The 15,150-nt window shown below is 29.9% G+C and overlaps 1 protein-coding gene across 2 annotated transcripts in view; it reads right to left on the reverse strand.

Moving 5' to 3' along the window:
• LOC145287768 (holocytochrome c-type synthase-like) overlaps positions 1 to 15,150 on the reverse strand; it is a 215,368-nt gene that overhangs the window by 175,502 nt on the left and 24,716 nt on the right. For both annotated transcript variants that reach the window (XM_080135590.1, XM_080135591.1), the window contains exons 3-4: positions 10,951 to 11,101; positions 3,637 to 3,757 (exon numbers count right to left, since the gene is read on the reverse strand). In XM_080135590.1, the coding sequence (XP_079991716.1) occupies positions 3,637 to 3,757; positions 10,951 to 11,101 (272 nt within the window). The remainder of the gene's footprint in view (positions 1 to 3,636; positions 3,758 to 10,950; positions 11,102 to 15,150) is intronic.

A 15,150-nucleotide genomic window follows, 5' to 3' on the forward strand; every position in this document is an offset into this window, starting at 1 on the left:
AATCGAGAAAATATTGCATCCCTCTGCCTGTTCTACAAGTATTTTAATGGTGAATGCTTTGATGAACTCTAAGCACTTATACTTCCCCACCCCACCCCTAAAAACCCAACTAGCAGCTAAATCCCACCCCTACACAGTAAAGATCCTTAGATATAAGAGAGCTTTCTATTCCAGTAGATTCTTCCCCAGAACTGCTAGATTTTGGAACTCCCTTCTGGGTCCCCGCTTCCCCAACTGTACTGACATGCAGAAGTTCAAGTGTAATGTGAACAGACATCTTGCTGCCCAACTCCCTACATAGTACCGCTGTAGCTTATGTCTCTGATAGTAGCCCCCTACATCAAAGTGGCAATGTGCCTGGTTTGGGGTGAGAATGTAATAAAAAAAAAATTTTTTTTAAATATATATTCTAGGCGCTCTCCGCTTATCTCTGCATTTGTTTCCAGTCGTCCTGCACAGTTACTTCACTTCCTTCTGGTATTTAACAATGACGACTCAAGAGAGGTGTGGTTGGAGGTTGCGCACCTCCTGCCACAAAAATTTCACGCGTAGGCACCCCTTCGTGGGTATCCATAGTCTGTCAAAGACTGAAGGAGCCCGGTTACATACAAGGACATAATAAAGTACATATATGACATAATCACGTCGGCACACTGGTTCCCATTAGATCACCTAAGTTAAGCAACGTTGAACCTAGTCAGTACTAAATGGGTGACCATTTAAGACTTCCAGGTACTACATGTGCTCTTCACTTGTTTGGCATTGTTTCTAATCATCCCAGACTTCTCCTTGCCACTGGATTCAAACAGTGCTGATTCAAGACAGACGTGGTTGATGCTTGCGCAACCCTTGCCTCACAATTACATGTGCAGCTGCCGCTACATGAGGTATCCTTCGTCTTTCAAGACTAAACAGAGGCATTAATATACACAGACATATAAACAACACCCACTATACAACACTAACTGGCCACTTGGTGTTGCCCTGTCGTAAAACATGCTTAAATATATTTTAATTCATGCAACTTTCATATTCATTATTATAGTGCCAATTTTCTATTGATCATTATATTGTACCCAATACAGTGTAGTGATTTCAAAAGTTTTAAAAAATTTATTGGGTACCATCAGCTAGAATCTAAACCAAAACATTTAGCTTTCTAGCATTATTTGCTATCATTTGAGCTAAGACGATATCCATATCAAAGCTTTACAAATGAACTTTATGGACGGATAATTTTCATCCTCTCTGTTGAAACAATTTGTAATGAATTAAGTTAATACACTTGAGGTCGTATGTTATTTTTCTAGTGGTACTTATATTCGGAATGAGTTACTTCCCCTAGAAGTTTTAAGAAGAATTGCCTCCCTTAAAACTGATTAGTCGTCTAACAATTTAGAGACATGGACAAACCCATATATATATATATATATATATATATATATATATATATATATATATATATATATATATATATACTAGCAATGGGGGGGATCTTTGCCTTGCCTGGTCGTAAAATACACTTAATATATTTTAATTTGTCCAGATTTCATATATATTATTATAGTTGTGATTTTAAAAGTTTTAAAAAAAAAGTATTTGGGTGCCATCAGCTGGAATCGAAACCGGAACTGTAGCATTCAAAGCTGGTGACATTACCACTGTACCAACGTGACACGCGTATGAACTGATAAAAAATGAAAAATAAACTAAGATGAATTTACAAAATATATAACGATTTCAATTTTGACCCATTTTTGACCCCTTAAAACTATTTTAACCAGTTAAAGACCCATAAAAGAAAGGTTCGTAAAAAAATCCAATCATTTGAGGCCTTTAGCACTGCTCTGCGACATTTAGTTTCCATGGAGATAGAGTTTGAAAATATGAAGACAAACAAGCAAACATATATATATATTTATATATATAAGAGCAAACAGTTAATAAAACATGTTAAAAAACACTTTGAAATGAGTTAAAATATATTTAATCTGAAAAGGAAACACTTGATATGTGGATAGTCCTTAATCCGCGAAGTTTCACAGAAATACTTTCCTTCTCATCAGAGGGTAGGAATTAGCAAAATGCAGGATCGGATTTTGCATGCAAAAGTATTTGATGAAACAACAAGTAAGTCAAAGATCTTACTTGATAACAAAAAAGTGAAGCAGAGGGAATATGGTGAAGAAAAAGGTGATTACACGTGAATAGATAGTCTGGTGAAAGGTAAATAATCCAATGACGCTAAAATCCAAAAATATAACTTCAAGAAACTTAATTGAATTTCCGTTCGCACAAGTAAAATCAAAGGAAATCACGTAATTGGAAGATGGTCCAAAATAATCCAAAAGGCCGAAATCCATGGAATAATTCACCATTTTATATTTTTTTTATATATATATATATATATATATATATATATATATATATATATATACAAACAGACAGAATACAGATTTATGATATATATAGAGAAAGAAAGACACAGAGAGAAAGAGAGAGGGAGGAGGAAGTAGTAACGAGGAAAAGAGAAGAACGAGGGGGAAGAAAGTAGAGAGAGGGAGAGGAGAAGCTTCTGGGTTTGACCTTTACTCCTGATCTGAAATGGAACACGTACGTCTGGTTTGTTGCCAAGGACGTTGGGAAAATGGTGGGATCCTTCTACCACTCCAGAAGATATCTCACTACTGATGCAATTCTCTAAATGTATAAAAGCCAAGTATGTCCAAGGATGGAGTACTGCTGCCACATCTGGGCAGGAGCTGCTAAAAACAGCCTATCCTGCCTTGACAGAGTACAAAATAGACCTCGTAGCTTAGTGGGGGATGCCCTTTTCTCTTCCCTGCAGCCTCTCTCCCACAGAAGAGACGTTGCGAGCATGTTTTTGTTTTATCATTAGTTCCATGGCAAGTGCTCATCTGAGCTCGAATCCCTCGTCCCCCCTCGCCAATCTTTCATGAGAAACACCCGTCTGGCTGAAACTACTGCCAATAATTTTCCTCACTCTTTATCTGTGCCTAAATCCAAACATAGATTCCATGAACAAAGCTTCTTTCTTAGAAGTGCACGACTGTGGAACTCTCTTCCGTTGCCTGTTTCCCACCTGACTACAACTTGGATGTCTTCAAGTCCAACATAAACAAATTCCTGACAAACCGCATTCTTAAGTAAGACACTCTATCAAATCTCCAATTGTACACGCAATAACCCTTATCCCTTGAGTGGCCTCCGGGCCTTGATAAGTGGTGACTTCCATGTAAAAAAAAAAGAGAGAGAGAGAGAGATATGTATAATGCAATGAGTTAGAGTTTGGGCCATTACTGAAATTATATTTTTTATGCTAACGATGGTCCTGTGCAGTTGTAGGAGGTTCACTTATCCAGACTTTGCTTTCTCCTTTGAAACACCCTTACTAAGGAAGGCAAATAGAGCTGCCCAGGCATCTTTTGCAAACCAAAAGTCTTTTCCTTTAGGATGCTGGCTCTTCCATCCCACTTTCCGACTCTTGTCTCACATCTTCCCACCATGGAATGGTGATAAATATCCTGCCTTTAATAAAGGACAACTCTCTCTCTCGTTCGACAATTTTTTGCAGAAGAATGGAAAATTGATTGCAAGAAAATATAAAAGACTTACTGCGCATGGAAAGCTTCCCATTTCAAAACTTCTCGCCACGCTTGTTCATTGTTTGCGTTGTGGATTTGTACAATGTGTTCCATGTCGTTTGGCGCAATGTCGTCATCTTTCCATCTCCAACCTAAAATAGATATTTTCCAACATCAGATCTTCAAGAGACTTACTTATATAATAATAATATTCATCAAATAAAATAATGTTTATTAATATTTACCTGAATAATATTTATCAATAGTTGGAATTTTTTTTTGTATCAATAATAGTGCACCCCCCCCCCCTGTTTACGTTTATTATTTTTTATCTGGTTCTTATATGAATTTCTGTATTTAGTATCCTTTATGATTTTTAGTTTCGTACATTTTGGATTTGTACGAAACTCTCTTTAATTTGAGAAAAGGAAAATCCTAGCTCTGTGATGACGTCACAAGCCCAGCGCGAGATTCTTTCTCTTTCGAAATTCCGCGGACGTGGAGATTGGATGACTGGTTCATTGCCCGGCGCTGAAAATGGAATTTTGATGAGCCTCCTTTAAAGAAGAAAAGCCGACAAGAACCCCGGGTATGTGATGAGACAGACTTCTGAAAATTATCTACGTGACTACAGTTTTGCACGTATTTTAGAAGGAGTGAAATTATTTTAAAGAAAATACCTTTTTTTATGTGACAAGGAATTTTGGAATCTCCTACAAAGAAGAAAACCTGGTAAAAAAAAAGAACCCGGACAAGCGACGCAATCTTGCTTCTGAAATCCATCTGTGTGTCTACGGTTTGCACACAAACATGGAGGGAGAGAAAATTCTAAAAGGACTTTAAACAAAAAAAAAAGAAAAAGGCACGTGCCTGACTGGCTTTCAATTTGTGAGTATGCTCCTAAAATTTGTTTCATATGCGAGTGTGATTAGGAGATACTATTTTTGAATCTTATTGTATTCGTTAATGGATACAACATCTTCTTTATAAGAACCAGTGTTATTTTTTTCATTACATGTTACCTTGGCGTTTAATAAGTTTAATGCCCGCAAAGGGAAAAATTTGCAACTTATTATTGTAAATAAAACATCTTCTTCGTTTCAAAGCAAGACCATTATATTTTATTCTTTACCCCCCCCCCTCTTTTGTTTCATGCTGTTTTTTTTTTTTCAGGTTAGTTACTTTAGCGTCGAATTTATCTGGAAGCAAGATAAAATTCCGACAATATTTGCCTATATAATAATAATATTTATCAAGTATAATAATATTCATCAATATTTATCAAATATAATATTCATCAATATTTATCAAATATAATATTTATCAAATATAATATTCATCAAATATAATATTTATCAAATATAATATTCATCAATATTTATCAATATTTATCAAATATAATATTCATCAATATTTATCAAATATAATATTCATCAAATATAATATTTATCAAATATAATATTTATCAAATATAATATTCATCAATATTTATCAAATATAATATTTATCAAATATAATATTCATCAATATTTATCAAATATAATATTCATCAAATATAATATTTATCAAATATAATATTTATCAAATATAATATTCATCAATATTTATCAATATTTATCAAATATAATATTTATCAAATATAATATTTATCAAATATAATATTCATCAATATTCATCAAATATAATATTCATCAAATATAATATTTATCAAATATAATATTTATCAAATATAATATTCATCAATATTTATCAAATATAATATTTATCAAATATAATATTCATCAATATTTATCAAATATAATATTCATCAAATATAATATTTATCAAATATAATATTTATCAAATATAATATTCATCAATATTTATCAATATTTATCAAATATATTTATCAATATTTATCAAATATAATATTCATCAATATTTATCAAATATAATATTCATCAATATTTATCAAATATAAAAATATAAATATTGATGAAATTATATTTAATAAATACTTATAAATATTATATTTAATAAATATTGATGAAATTATATTTGATAAATACTTATAAATATTATATTTGATAAATATTGATGAATATTATCTAAAAAAATTCAGAAGCATAAAAACATTATTATTTTATTTAGAAAAGCCATTCTTAACATGCAGAGGGGCAACTAGAAGTGAAGTGGCAACATGAATTGATTTAAAAGAATACTAGCTGGAAGCCCGGCGTTGCCTGGTCATACAATGCAGTTAAACAGGATATTATAATTTTGCAGATTGCATATGTACTAACGTCTTGGGGTGGCTCCATGTTTTGACAAGCTTCTGGGTTTGACCTTTACTCCTGATCTGAAATGGAACACGTACATCAGGTCTGTTGCCAAGGACGTCGGGAAAATGGTGGGATCCTTCTACCACTCCAGAAGATATCTCACTACTGATGCAATTCTCTAAATGTATAAAAGCCAAGTACATCCAAGAATGGAATACTACTGCCACATCTGGGCAGGAGCTGCTAAAAACAGTCTATCCTGCCTTGATAGAGTACAAAATAAACTTCGTAGCTTAGTGGGGGATGCCCTTTTCTCTTCCCTGCAGCCTCTCTCCCACAGAAGAGACGTTGCGAGCCTATCTTTGTTTTATCGTTATTTCTATGGCAAGTGCTCATCTGAGCTCCAATCTCTCGTCCTCCCTCGCCAATCTTTCATGAGAAACACCCGTCTGGCTGAAACTACTGTCAATAATTTTCCTCACTCTTTATCTGTGCCTAAATCCAAACGTAGATTCCATGAGCAGAGCTTCTTTCTTAGAAGTGCACGATTGTGGAACTCTCTTCTGTTTGCCTGTTTCCCACCTGACTACAACTTGGATGTCTTCAAGTCCAACATAAACAAATTCCTGACACACCGCCCCCTTAAGTAAGACACTCTATCAAATCTCCAATACTAATGATTACTACAATACTATCTCATTGATTACTGTACACACAATAACCCTTATCCCCGAGTGGCCTCCGGGCCTTGATAAGTAAAAAAAAAAAAAAAAAAAACATGTACTAACATAGAATCAATCCTCTATTGAATATTATATATTACGATGAATAATTTGCCTGGTGGACTAATTCACAAAAAAATTTTTTTAAATGATCACGTTGTTCATCAAATTCTGTCTGTTTACAATATCACATCAGCTAATATTTGGGTTTGATGATCTTAAAACTAGTCTTTCTCCTCTTATAGATAAAAAAGAAGAATTTTTACAGAGGAATATTTTACATCACACTGTTGTAACCTTGGCTGGTGTTGTGTAAAATATTTCTCTGTAAAAAAAATTTTTTTTCTATAAGAGGAAAAAAGACTAGTTTTGGATTTTCGATACTTATCGGATTAATTTTTGCACAAAACATATCTAAGAACACTGCCAGAAACATAAATTACCTTTGTGTGAAATTTACAAAAGATAAGCTCAGCCGTTTTGGAACCTATGAGGAACTCACACACACACACAAAGTGACTTTTCTATAATAGTAGAGATTTTAACTGATAGTGACAATGATTTTTACGGTAGACAAAGAAAGGGTCATTTCTTCTTAATAATATTGATTATTAATTTTTAACTAGCGGGACCCATTGAAAATTCCACGAAATGAGAAATATATTGAATCAACAAATATGTTCTGATAAAGCTTATATCTTTCTGGAGAGAACAAAAATTTGATTTTTTAGAAAAATCAATCACACGCAACAAATATGAGTTTATTAAAATTTCTATGAAAAGTGCCCATTATATTTTACATATAAAACTGACCCAAATAAGATAAATTAATAAATACTCAGAAAGCAATATTGTGCTACATAGTTCAATACAAATAATAACATTACATTGTAAGAGACAATCTTTTATTTACTTCTTCAGTCTAGCAACTCTTGGTACACAATGGTTTTTTTTTTTTTTTGCCCTATTTCTTTTGACTGTTCCTTTTTTATGTAACGTTTTGCTAACTTCTGTCTTCGATGAAGAATCACTGCATATCGTAACAATGAGTTTTTTCTTACACCATTATGCACCAATGATTATATATTATTAGAATATTTGAAAACGAGGCTACACTAAAGGAAGATCACTAACACAGATATAAATGGATGGTAACATTAAATGCAGATTAGACAAAGCTCCTAGGTTCCCTCCATAAAATTGCCAAAAAAAAAATAATTAATTACATGTCTCTATTTACTGCTATGTGGACAGAAAGTGAATGCTCATTTTGCATTAAATTTATAAAGGAAAATGATCCCCAATCAGTTGCCATGAATAATAGCACTCTACTTCAGAGTTTATCATTGAAATTTCTCTTTCTAACATTCACAGGTAACATGACTTGAAACAACTATACAGAAGATATTGCCAAGGAAAATGGATTTCCACTACCATTAGCAATACCAGAAAACATACCGTTCAGCACTGGACAAGGCACATACTGCTACTTAATCTAACAGTCATAGTCTTTCTTCTCTAATATATACCTTCTCTATTTAGTAGACTTCTCCTATGTCTATCAAAATATAATTTGTATAACTGTGAAAAGAGTTGTGTTTGAAGGCTATGTCAATGCGGTTTGTAGGAAACACCCTGGACATAAGTTAGCATATAAAAGAATGACAATATTAGAAGAAATTTTCAATAATTTTCAATGATATTGCGTTGATTTACCAACATAATGTGTCGTACAAGATGGTAGGTGTTGGTGTCCCTAATTTTCGAGAGTAGAATCTCTTCTTCAGGGGAGAAGATAAAAAGAAACATGTACAACTGTTCAACAAGGCTTTCCTTTGTCTGTTTAATTCATTTTTTATTTATTTCCGGAAGTCATTGTCACAAACTGACTGTCAAATCAATTACATGAGTGTATTCACAATTTTCCTTTAAAATGGAATTTTAATATTTTTGTTGTGATTTGTATATTCCAAGAAATCGCTATTTAAATCTGACTATTAACAGCGAAAACATGCTGACATAGCATGCCTGCTAGCAGTAGATGATTTTTTTGTAACTATGTGGTCAAGGTCCGTTTACATAAACACCGGATATAGAAATTCTACCAGTTGATGAATTTTCATATTTTTTATTAGCCAATCAAGGAAGAGAAATGTCTTTGCCACGGAATTTGAATGAAACACAAGCATTTTTCCAGTCGAAAGTCAGAACATTTCACGAAAAACACCCGTCTAGCTGAATCCACTGTCAAAAATTTCCCCCACTCTTTATCTGTGCCTAGATCAAAACGTGGATTCCATGAACAAAGCTTCTTTCTTAGAACTGCACGCCTGTGGAACTCTGTTCTGTCTGCCTGCTTCCCACCGGACTACAACTTGGATGTGTTCAAGTCCAATGTTAACAAATTCCTAATGAACCGCCCCCTTAAGTAAACACTTCATCAAATCTCCACACTAACGTCATGTACTTGCAATAACCCTTATCCCTGAGTGGCTTCCGGGCCTTGATAAGTGGTGATCACTGTGTAAAAAAAAAAAAAAAAAAAAAAAAAGTTGAGGCTTTGTAGTACAAAGCTAAGACAACTCTTTAACCCTTATCCTTGAGTGGCCTCTTGGCCTTGATAAGTGGTGATGACTATGTAAAAAAATTAAAAAAAAAGATAGAAACTTCGTTCAAATGTTATTTATTAGCCAATATATTAATTTCTTTTGTTCTAAAATTTGAAGAAAATTGGTTAAACACTTTTTACGTACGCATCAATGGAAATGGTGACGAGTGCCAATGATATGAGAATTTTTGTGCGTACCAGGACGCACACAAAAAAATTCATAAACAAAACATTCATGTATGTTCAAACTGACTTCCAACAAGGAATTATTTTTTTATTTTTATTTTTATTATCTACTTGTGCGCTCTAGAAATATTAAAACAATATTTAATTATAATGTTTCAAATATTTTTCAATACTTATGCAGTTTAATAAACAAAAGAAACTGTAAAACTTGAATTTAAATTTAGCTTTTGAAATTTCCTCCCTGTTCCCCCGTTTCCCTAACAATAACAGCATGTAGAAATTTAAATGTGATGTGAACAAACATCTCACTGCACAACTTCTTATTAATGTGACCTCTAAAAATCTGGCTTCTAATTATGTAAAAAAAAAAATTAAATTATAGAAAATAAAAATAAAAAATTATATATAAAATAAAATCATATAAAATAAAAATAAAAATTATATATAAAATAAAATTATGTAAAAATAAAAATTATATATAAAAATAAAATATATAAAATAAAAAAATTATATATAAAATAAAAGTATATGAAATATAAAATTAAAATTATGTAAAAAAAATAAAGTTATATAAAATAAAAATAGAAATAAAAATTATATTTAAAAATAAAAATAAATTATATAAAATGAAAATTATACATAAAAATATTAAATAAAATATAATATAAAAATTATATATAAAAATAAAATTATATAAAATAAAAACAAAAATTATATATAAAATAAATTATATAAAATATAAAATTATGTAAAAAAATACAGTTATATAAATAAAAAATAGAAAAATTTTATTTAAAAATTTAAATAAATTATATAAAATGAATATTATACATAAAAATATTAAATAAAATATAAAATAAAAATTATATATAAAAATAAAGTTATATAAAATAAAAACAAAAATTGTATATAAAATAAATTATATAAAATATAAAATTATGTAAAAAAATAAAGTTATATAAATAAAAAATAGAAAAATTTTATTTAAAAATTTAAATAAATTATATAAAATGAAAATTATACATAAAAATATTAAATAAAATATAATATAAAAATTATATATAAAATAAAATTACATAAAATAAAAACAAAAATTATATATAAAATAAATTATATAAAATATAAAATTATGTAAAAAAATAAAGTTATATAAATAAAAAATAGAAAAATTTTATTTAAAAATTTAAATAAATTATATAAAATGAAAATTATACATAAAAATATTAAATAAAATATAATATAAAAATTATATATAAAAATAAAATTATACAAAATAAAAACAAAAATTATATATAAAATAAAAGTATATAAAATATAAAATTAAAATTATGTAAAAAAATAAAGTTATATAAAATAAAAAATAGAAATAAAAATTATATTTAAAAATAAAAATAAATTATATAAAATGAAAATTATACATAAAAAATATTAAATAAAATATAATTTAAAAATCATATATAAAAAAATGATAGTAAATCAAAAAGAAAAAAATATATAAAAAATAAAATTATATAAAATAAAAAATACATATAAATAAAAAAACAAATTTTTTTTTTTAAATGACGAACCTTTACGTAACATGGCATTCCAAAACATCTGTGGTGAAGGATAGACCCAAGTTTCATCTTCTGTGCCACTTTTCGGAATGGTAGAAACTTCTCGATGAACCGAAAGCAGAAATGGTTGATCTGGTGCCGGTTGTTGATTTGGTGGTGGCATCTTTCAGAAAGGGGGGAAAAACATATATTAAAACTTGATTTAGTTAAATGCAAATTCTTTTAATCGTACTAAGTTAAAAATATTAAGTTACTTAGTTAAAAATATTAAGTTACTAAGTTAGAAATATTAAGTTACTAAGTTAGAAATATTAAGTTACTAAGTTAGAAATATTAAGTTACTAAGTTTAAAATATTAAGTTACCAAGTTAAAAAAAAATTTTAATCATAGTTACTAAGTTACAAAAATTTTTTTAATCATAGTTACTAAGTTAAAAAAAATTTTTTAATCATAGTTACTAAGTTAAAAATATTATTAAAAAGAAATTTAACGCAATGATAACACCGCATAAAAGTTATAATATTGACGGATTTGCGGACTAGAATATAAAGAATGGTGTAGATGAGATATTTAAAGAAAATCTAAAGTTATACTGGTCTGATGAAGAAAAAAGGTTTTAAATAAATAAATAAATTTTTAATAAATAATAAAAAAATTTTGGAATAGATAACCAATTTTTTTTTTGTATAAATAAAACTTTTTACATAAATTTTTCTAAATAAATATTACAATGTTTTAATACATTATAAAATTTTTTAATTGAATTATAATTTTTTTAAATAAATGATAAAATTTTTAAATAAATTATAATTATTTTAAATTATAAAATGTTTTGCATAAATAAAAAATTTCACATGAATAATAAAATTTTTTAGATGACATTAAAAATATTACTACAAAGAAATTTAACGCAATGATAACACCGCATAAAAGTTATAATATTGACTGATTGTCAGACTAGAATATAAAGAATGGTGCAGACAGTATTGTGCGTTTTCAGATGAGATATTTAAAGAAAATCTAAAATTATACTGGTCTGATAAAGAAAAAAAGTCTGAAAGAGATATGTAATATTTTTTTTAAATAAATAATAAAAAAAAATTTTTTTTGAATAAATAATAAAAATTTTTTTCATAAATAAAAATTTTTCTATAAATAATAATTTTTTATAAATAATAAAAAATTTTTATAAATAATCAAATTTTTTTATAAATAATCAAATCTTTTTTTTAAATAATCAAATTCTTTTTATAAATAATCAAATTTTTTTATAAATAATCAAATTTTTTTGAATAAATAATAAAATTTTTTTTTTAATAATAAAATTTTTTTTTATAAATAATCAAATTTTTTTTTTAATAATCAAATTTTTTTGAATAAATAATAAAAATTATTTTATAAATAATCAAATTTTTTTAGAAATAATAAAAATATTTTATAAATAATCAAATTTGTTTATAAAATGTCTCACAAAAAACTTTCCACACGGGTCACGGATTTTCGCCAGATCGGTATCATTTTAAACTTCCAACCTTCGCCCGACAAATATCGAAAAATTGGCCAAAAAAATTAATTCCTTCACCCTGAAATCAGTAGTTTTCTACAGGGGGAGGGGTCAGCAAAAACCGTCTTCTCATGACGAGTTCGCTTTTACGCATGCGTCATAGGACGTCGTAACCTGATTTACTTTAAATATTTGAAAAAGTGACAATTTCGGCGACGTTATCTTAGCGCAGTTGCTTAGAGCGTGGCCTCATTATCTAAACATTTTGGGTTCGAATTGTGGTGTGAGGTCTTTTTTTTTTTTTTCGATTTTTTAAATTCTAATATTGAGCAGGGTTATTTAAGTCATTGTTTTTTTTTTCATGTTTGTTTTTTTGTTTTTTTTACTTCGCTTATTCTTAGGTTTTCATTAACACCCCCCACCCCCGCACGACCATACACACCCAAAAACACCCGGGCAACATCGGGTATCCCCTGCTAGTAAATAATAAATTGCAGTTTTCATTTAATAAAAATTACAATTCCTCTAAAACTATCGTCGCATTTTCACTTTTTGTAACGTTAAAAACTAGATGTTGGTGTAATTAATATTACAAGTATGAGGATCGAACCCGAACTGTTGAGGCAAAGTTGTAAATTAAGGTGTGAAAAAAAAAAAAAAAACGTGCAACGTTAACCATTGCCCCACCACGAGATGCTAACGGAAACACGTTTGAATTTATTTGATTACTTGGATTTAGCAGGTGCCTATTTTAATGAGTTAATGAGGTCAAGTTTGACTGCGGGATTTCATTTACTGCTGAACGCTTCCCCCCCCCCCCAAGATGTCGAAATCGAGCAAATTAAATAGACAGGCGAGCTTCGTTGTTAACTGTGAGATATTACGATTTATATGTGATATAAAAAGTTTTAAAAAGTTGTGAAGCGAGCGACCGCTTCTCTGAAAAAAGCCTTTTGTAGACACACAGAAAAAGCGAACACACATACATACATACATTTTTGCTTTTATGCTTATAGATTTCATTTTTCGTGTTTTTTAAGGTTAAAGACTAACTATTTTTTTTTAATTTTAAGATTTACTTTTTAATTAAAAAAAAGTAGTCATAGAAAATGTAGAAAAAAGTTGCCGCAGCTTCTTTTCTTAAATGCTTCCATCTAATGAAAATATCGTTGGTTTTAGCGTCATAAATTATGTTACGAAAACAGAAACAATTCTCTTAATAGTCGCGTAAAAACTACATTTTGTATTATTAATGTTGTCACCTTTGTTATGTTAAAAAAAAATTGTCGCAGCTTTTTTTTTTTTTTTTTAGTGTTTTGATATAATAAAAAATATCGTCAGAAACTATGAGATGAAAAAATGAAGGAAAAGGGACATAACCCTCATTTACTAAAGTAAATGGTCGTAACTGCAGTTCATCTTGTTACATTTCCACCAAAAATTATGGTGCTCGATAGATCGTGAAATCGTAAAAGTACAAGTTTTATGTAAAAATATAGTAATATGCTACTAATTGCGACATGACAATTGAGCAGATAACATTGTTTTTTGTTGAAATTGACATAAAAATTAAGTAGATTTGCGTCTTTCAATTTTCGTTGTTTTGAAGAAAAAAAAATTAGTCAACGAGAGTTATTTCCCTTGCATCAATACCTTACACTACTACTCGCAATTCGCTTTTGACATTTTTGCAGTGTGGATGTCACCGTCCTCTATGAACAAAGCTTCTTTCTCTTCCCTGAAACCGCTTTCTCACAGAAGAGACGCTGCGAGCCTGTCTCTGCTTTATCGTTATTTTCATGGAAAGTGCTCGTCTGAGTTCCGATCTATGGTCCCCCCTGTCCTGACTTTCAAAAAAACACTCGTCTAGCTGAAAACACTATCAATAATTTCTCCCACTCTTTATCAGTGCCTAACCCTAAACGTTGATTCCATGAACAAAGTTTCTTTCTTAGAACTGCACACCTGTGAAACTCTCTTCCATTTACCTACTTTCCAGCTGACTACAATATGGTTGTCTTCAAGTTCAACGTGAACAAATTCTTGATGAGCCGTTCCCTTAAGTTAACAAATTTACCAAATTTTCACTACTACGACGTGTTCCCTTTGACCACTGCACTCTCATTAATCCTTATCCTTGAGTGGCCTCTGAACCTTGATAAGTGGTGATACTTTTGTAAAAAAATATATAATGAAAACTTGATGTTTCAACGTGATGTTTCAACGTGATCGTGCGCTAAGGGGACGCAACTCTTGCATCGTCTAAGGGAGACTACTCTAACGGCTTGATATTTTAAGCAATTTTGAACAAAGGGAGATAACTTTGTTTAAACAAAAAAGCATCAAGACTGAACGAAGTTCGATAGAGTTCCTATTTACAATGCCTCCCCACGGGACAGAATTAGACACCAGCGTCGTTTTTTAATGTGGAGAAAAGGAACAAAAATAAAAATTGTCTCAGTCGTGAAGGATTTCTCCTCCACTGACAGAGAACAAGAAATTGAAGTGCAGCATCTGAAGAACAGATATTACACTTTAAGGTATTTATTTGCTCCCCCACTGAGCAAATTAGGCACAAGGCCGATTTTTAATGTGAGGAGTGAAGGGGAAATGGAGACCAACCCCCCGGGGAGTAGGGGAGCTGGATAGTGACAATTGGTATGAAGGGTTGCCCCTACATTGACCAAGGTCTTATATGTGGGGTCGC

The sequence above is a fragment of the Euprymna scolopes genome, chromosome 11, assembly GCF_053919585.1.
Source record: "Euprymna scolopes isolate OS-2025 chromosome 11, ASM5391958v1, whole genome shotgun sequence".
Taxonomy (NCBI): domain Eukaryota; kingdom Metazoa; phylum Mollusca; class Cephalopoda; order Sepiida; family Sepiolidae; genus Euprymna; species Euprymna scolopes.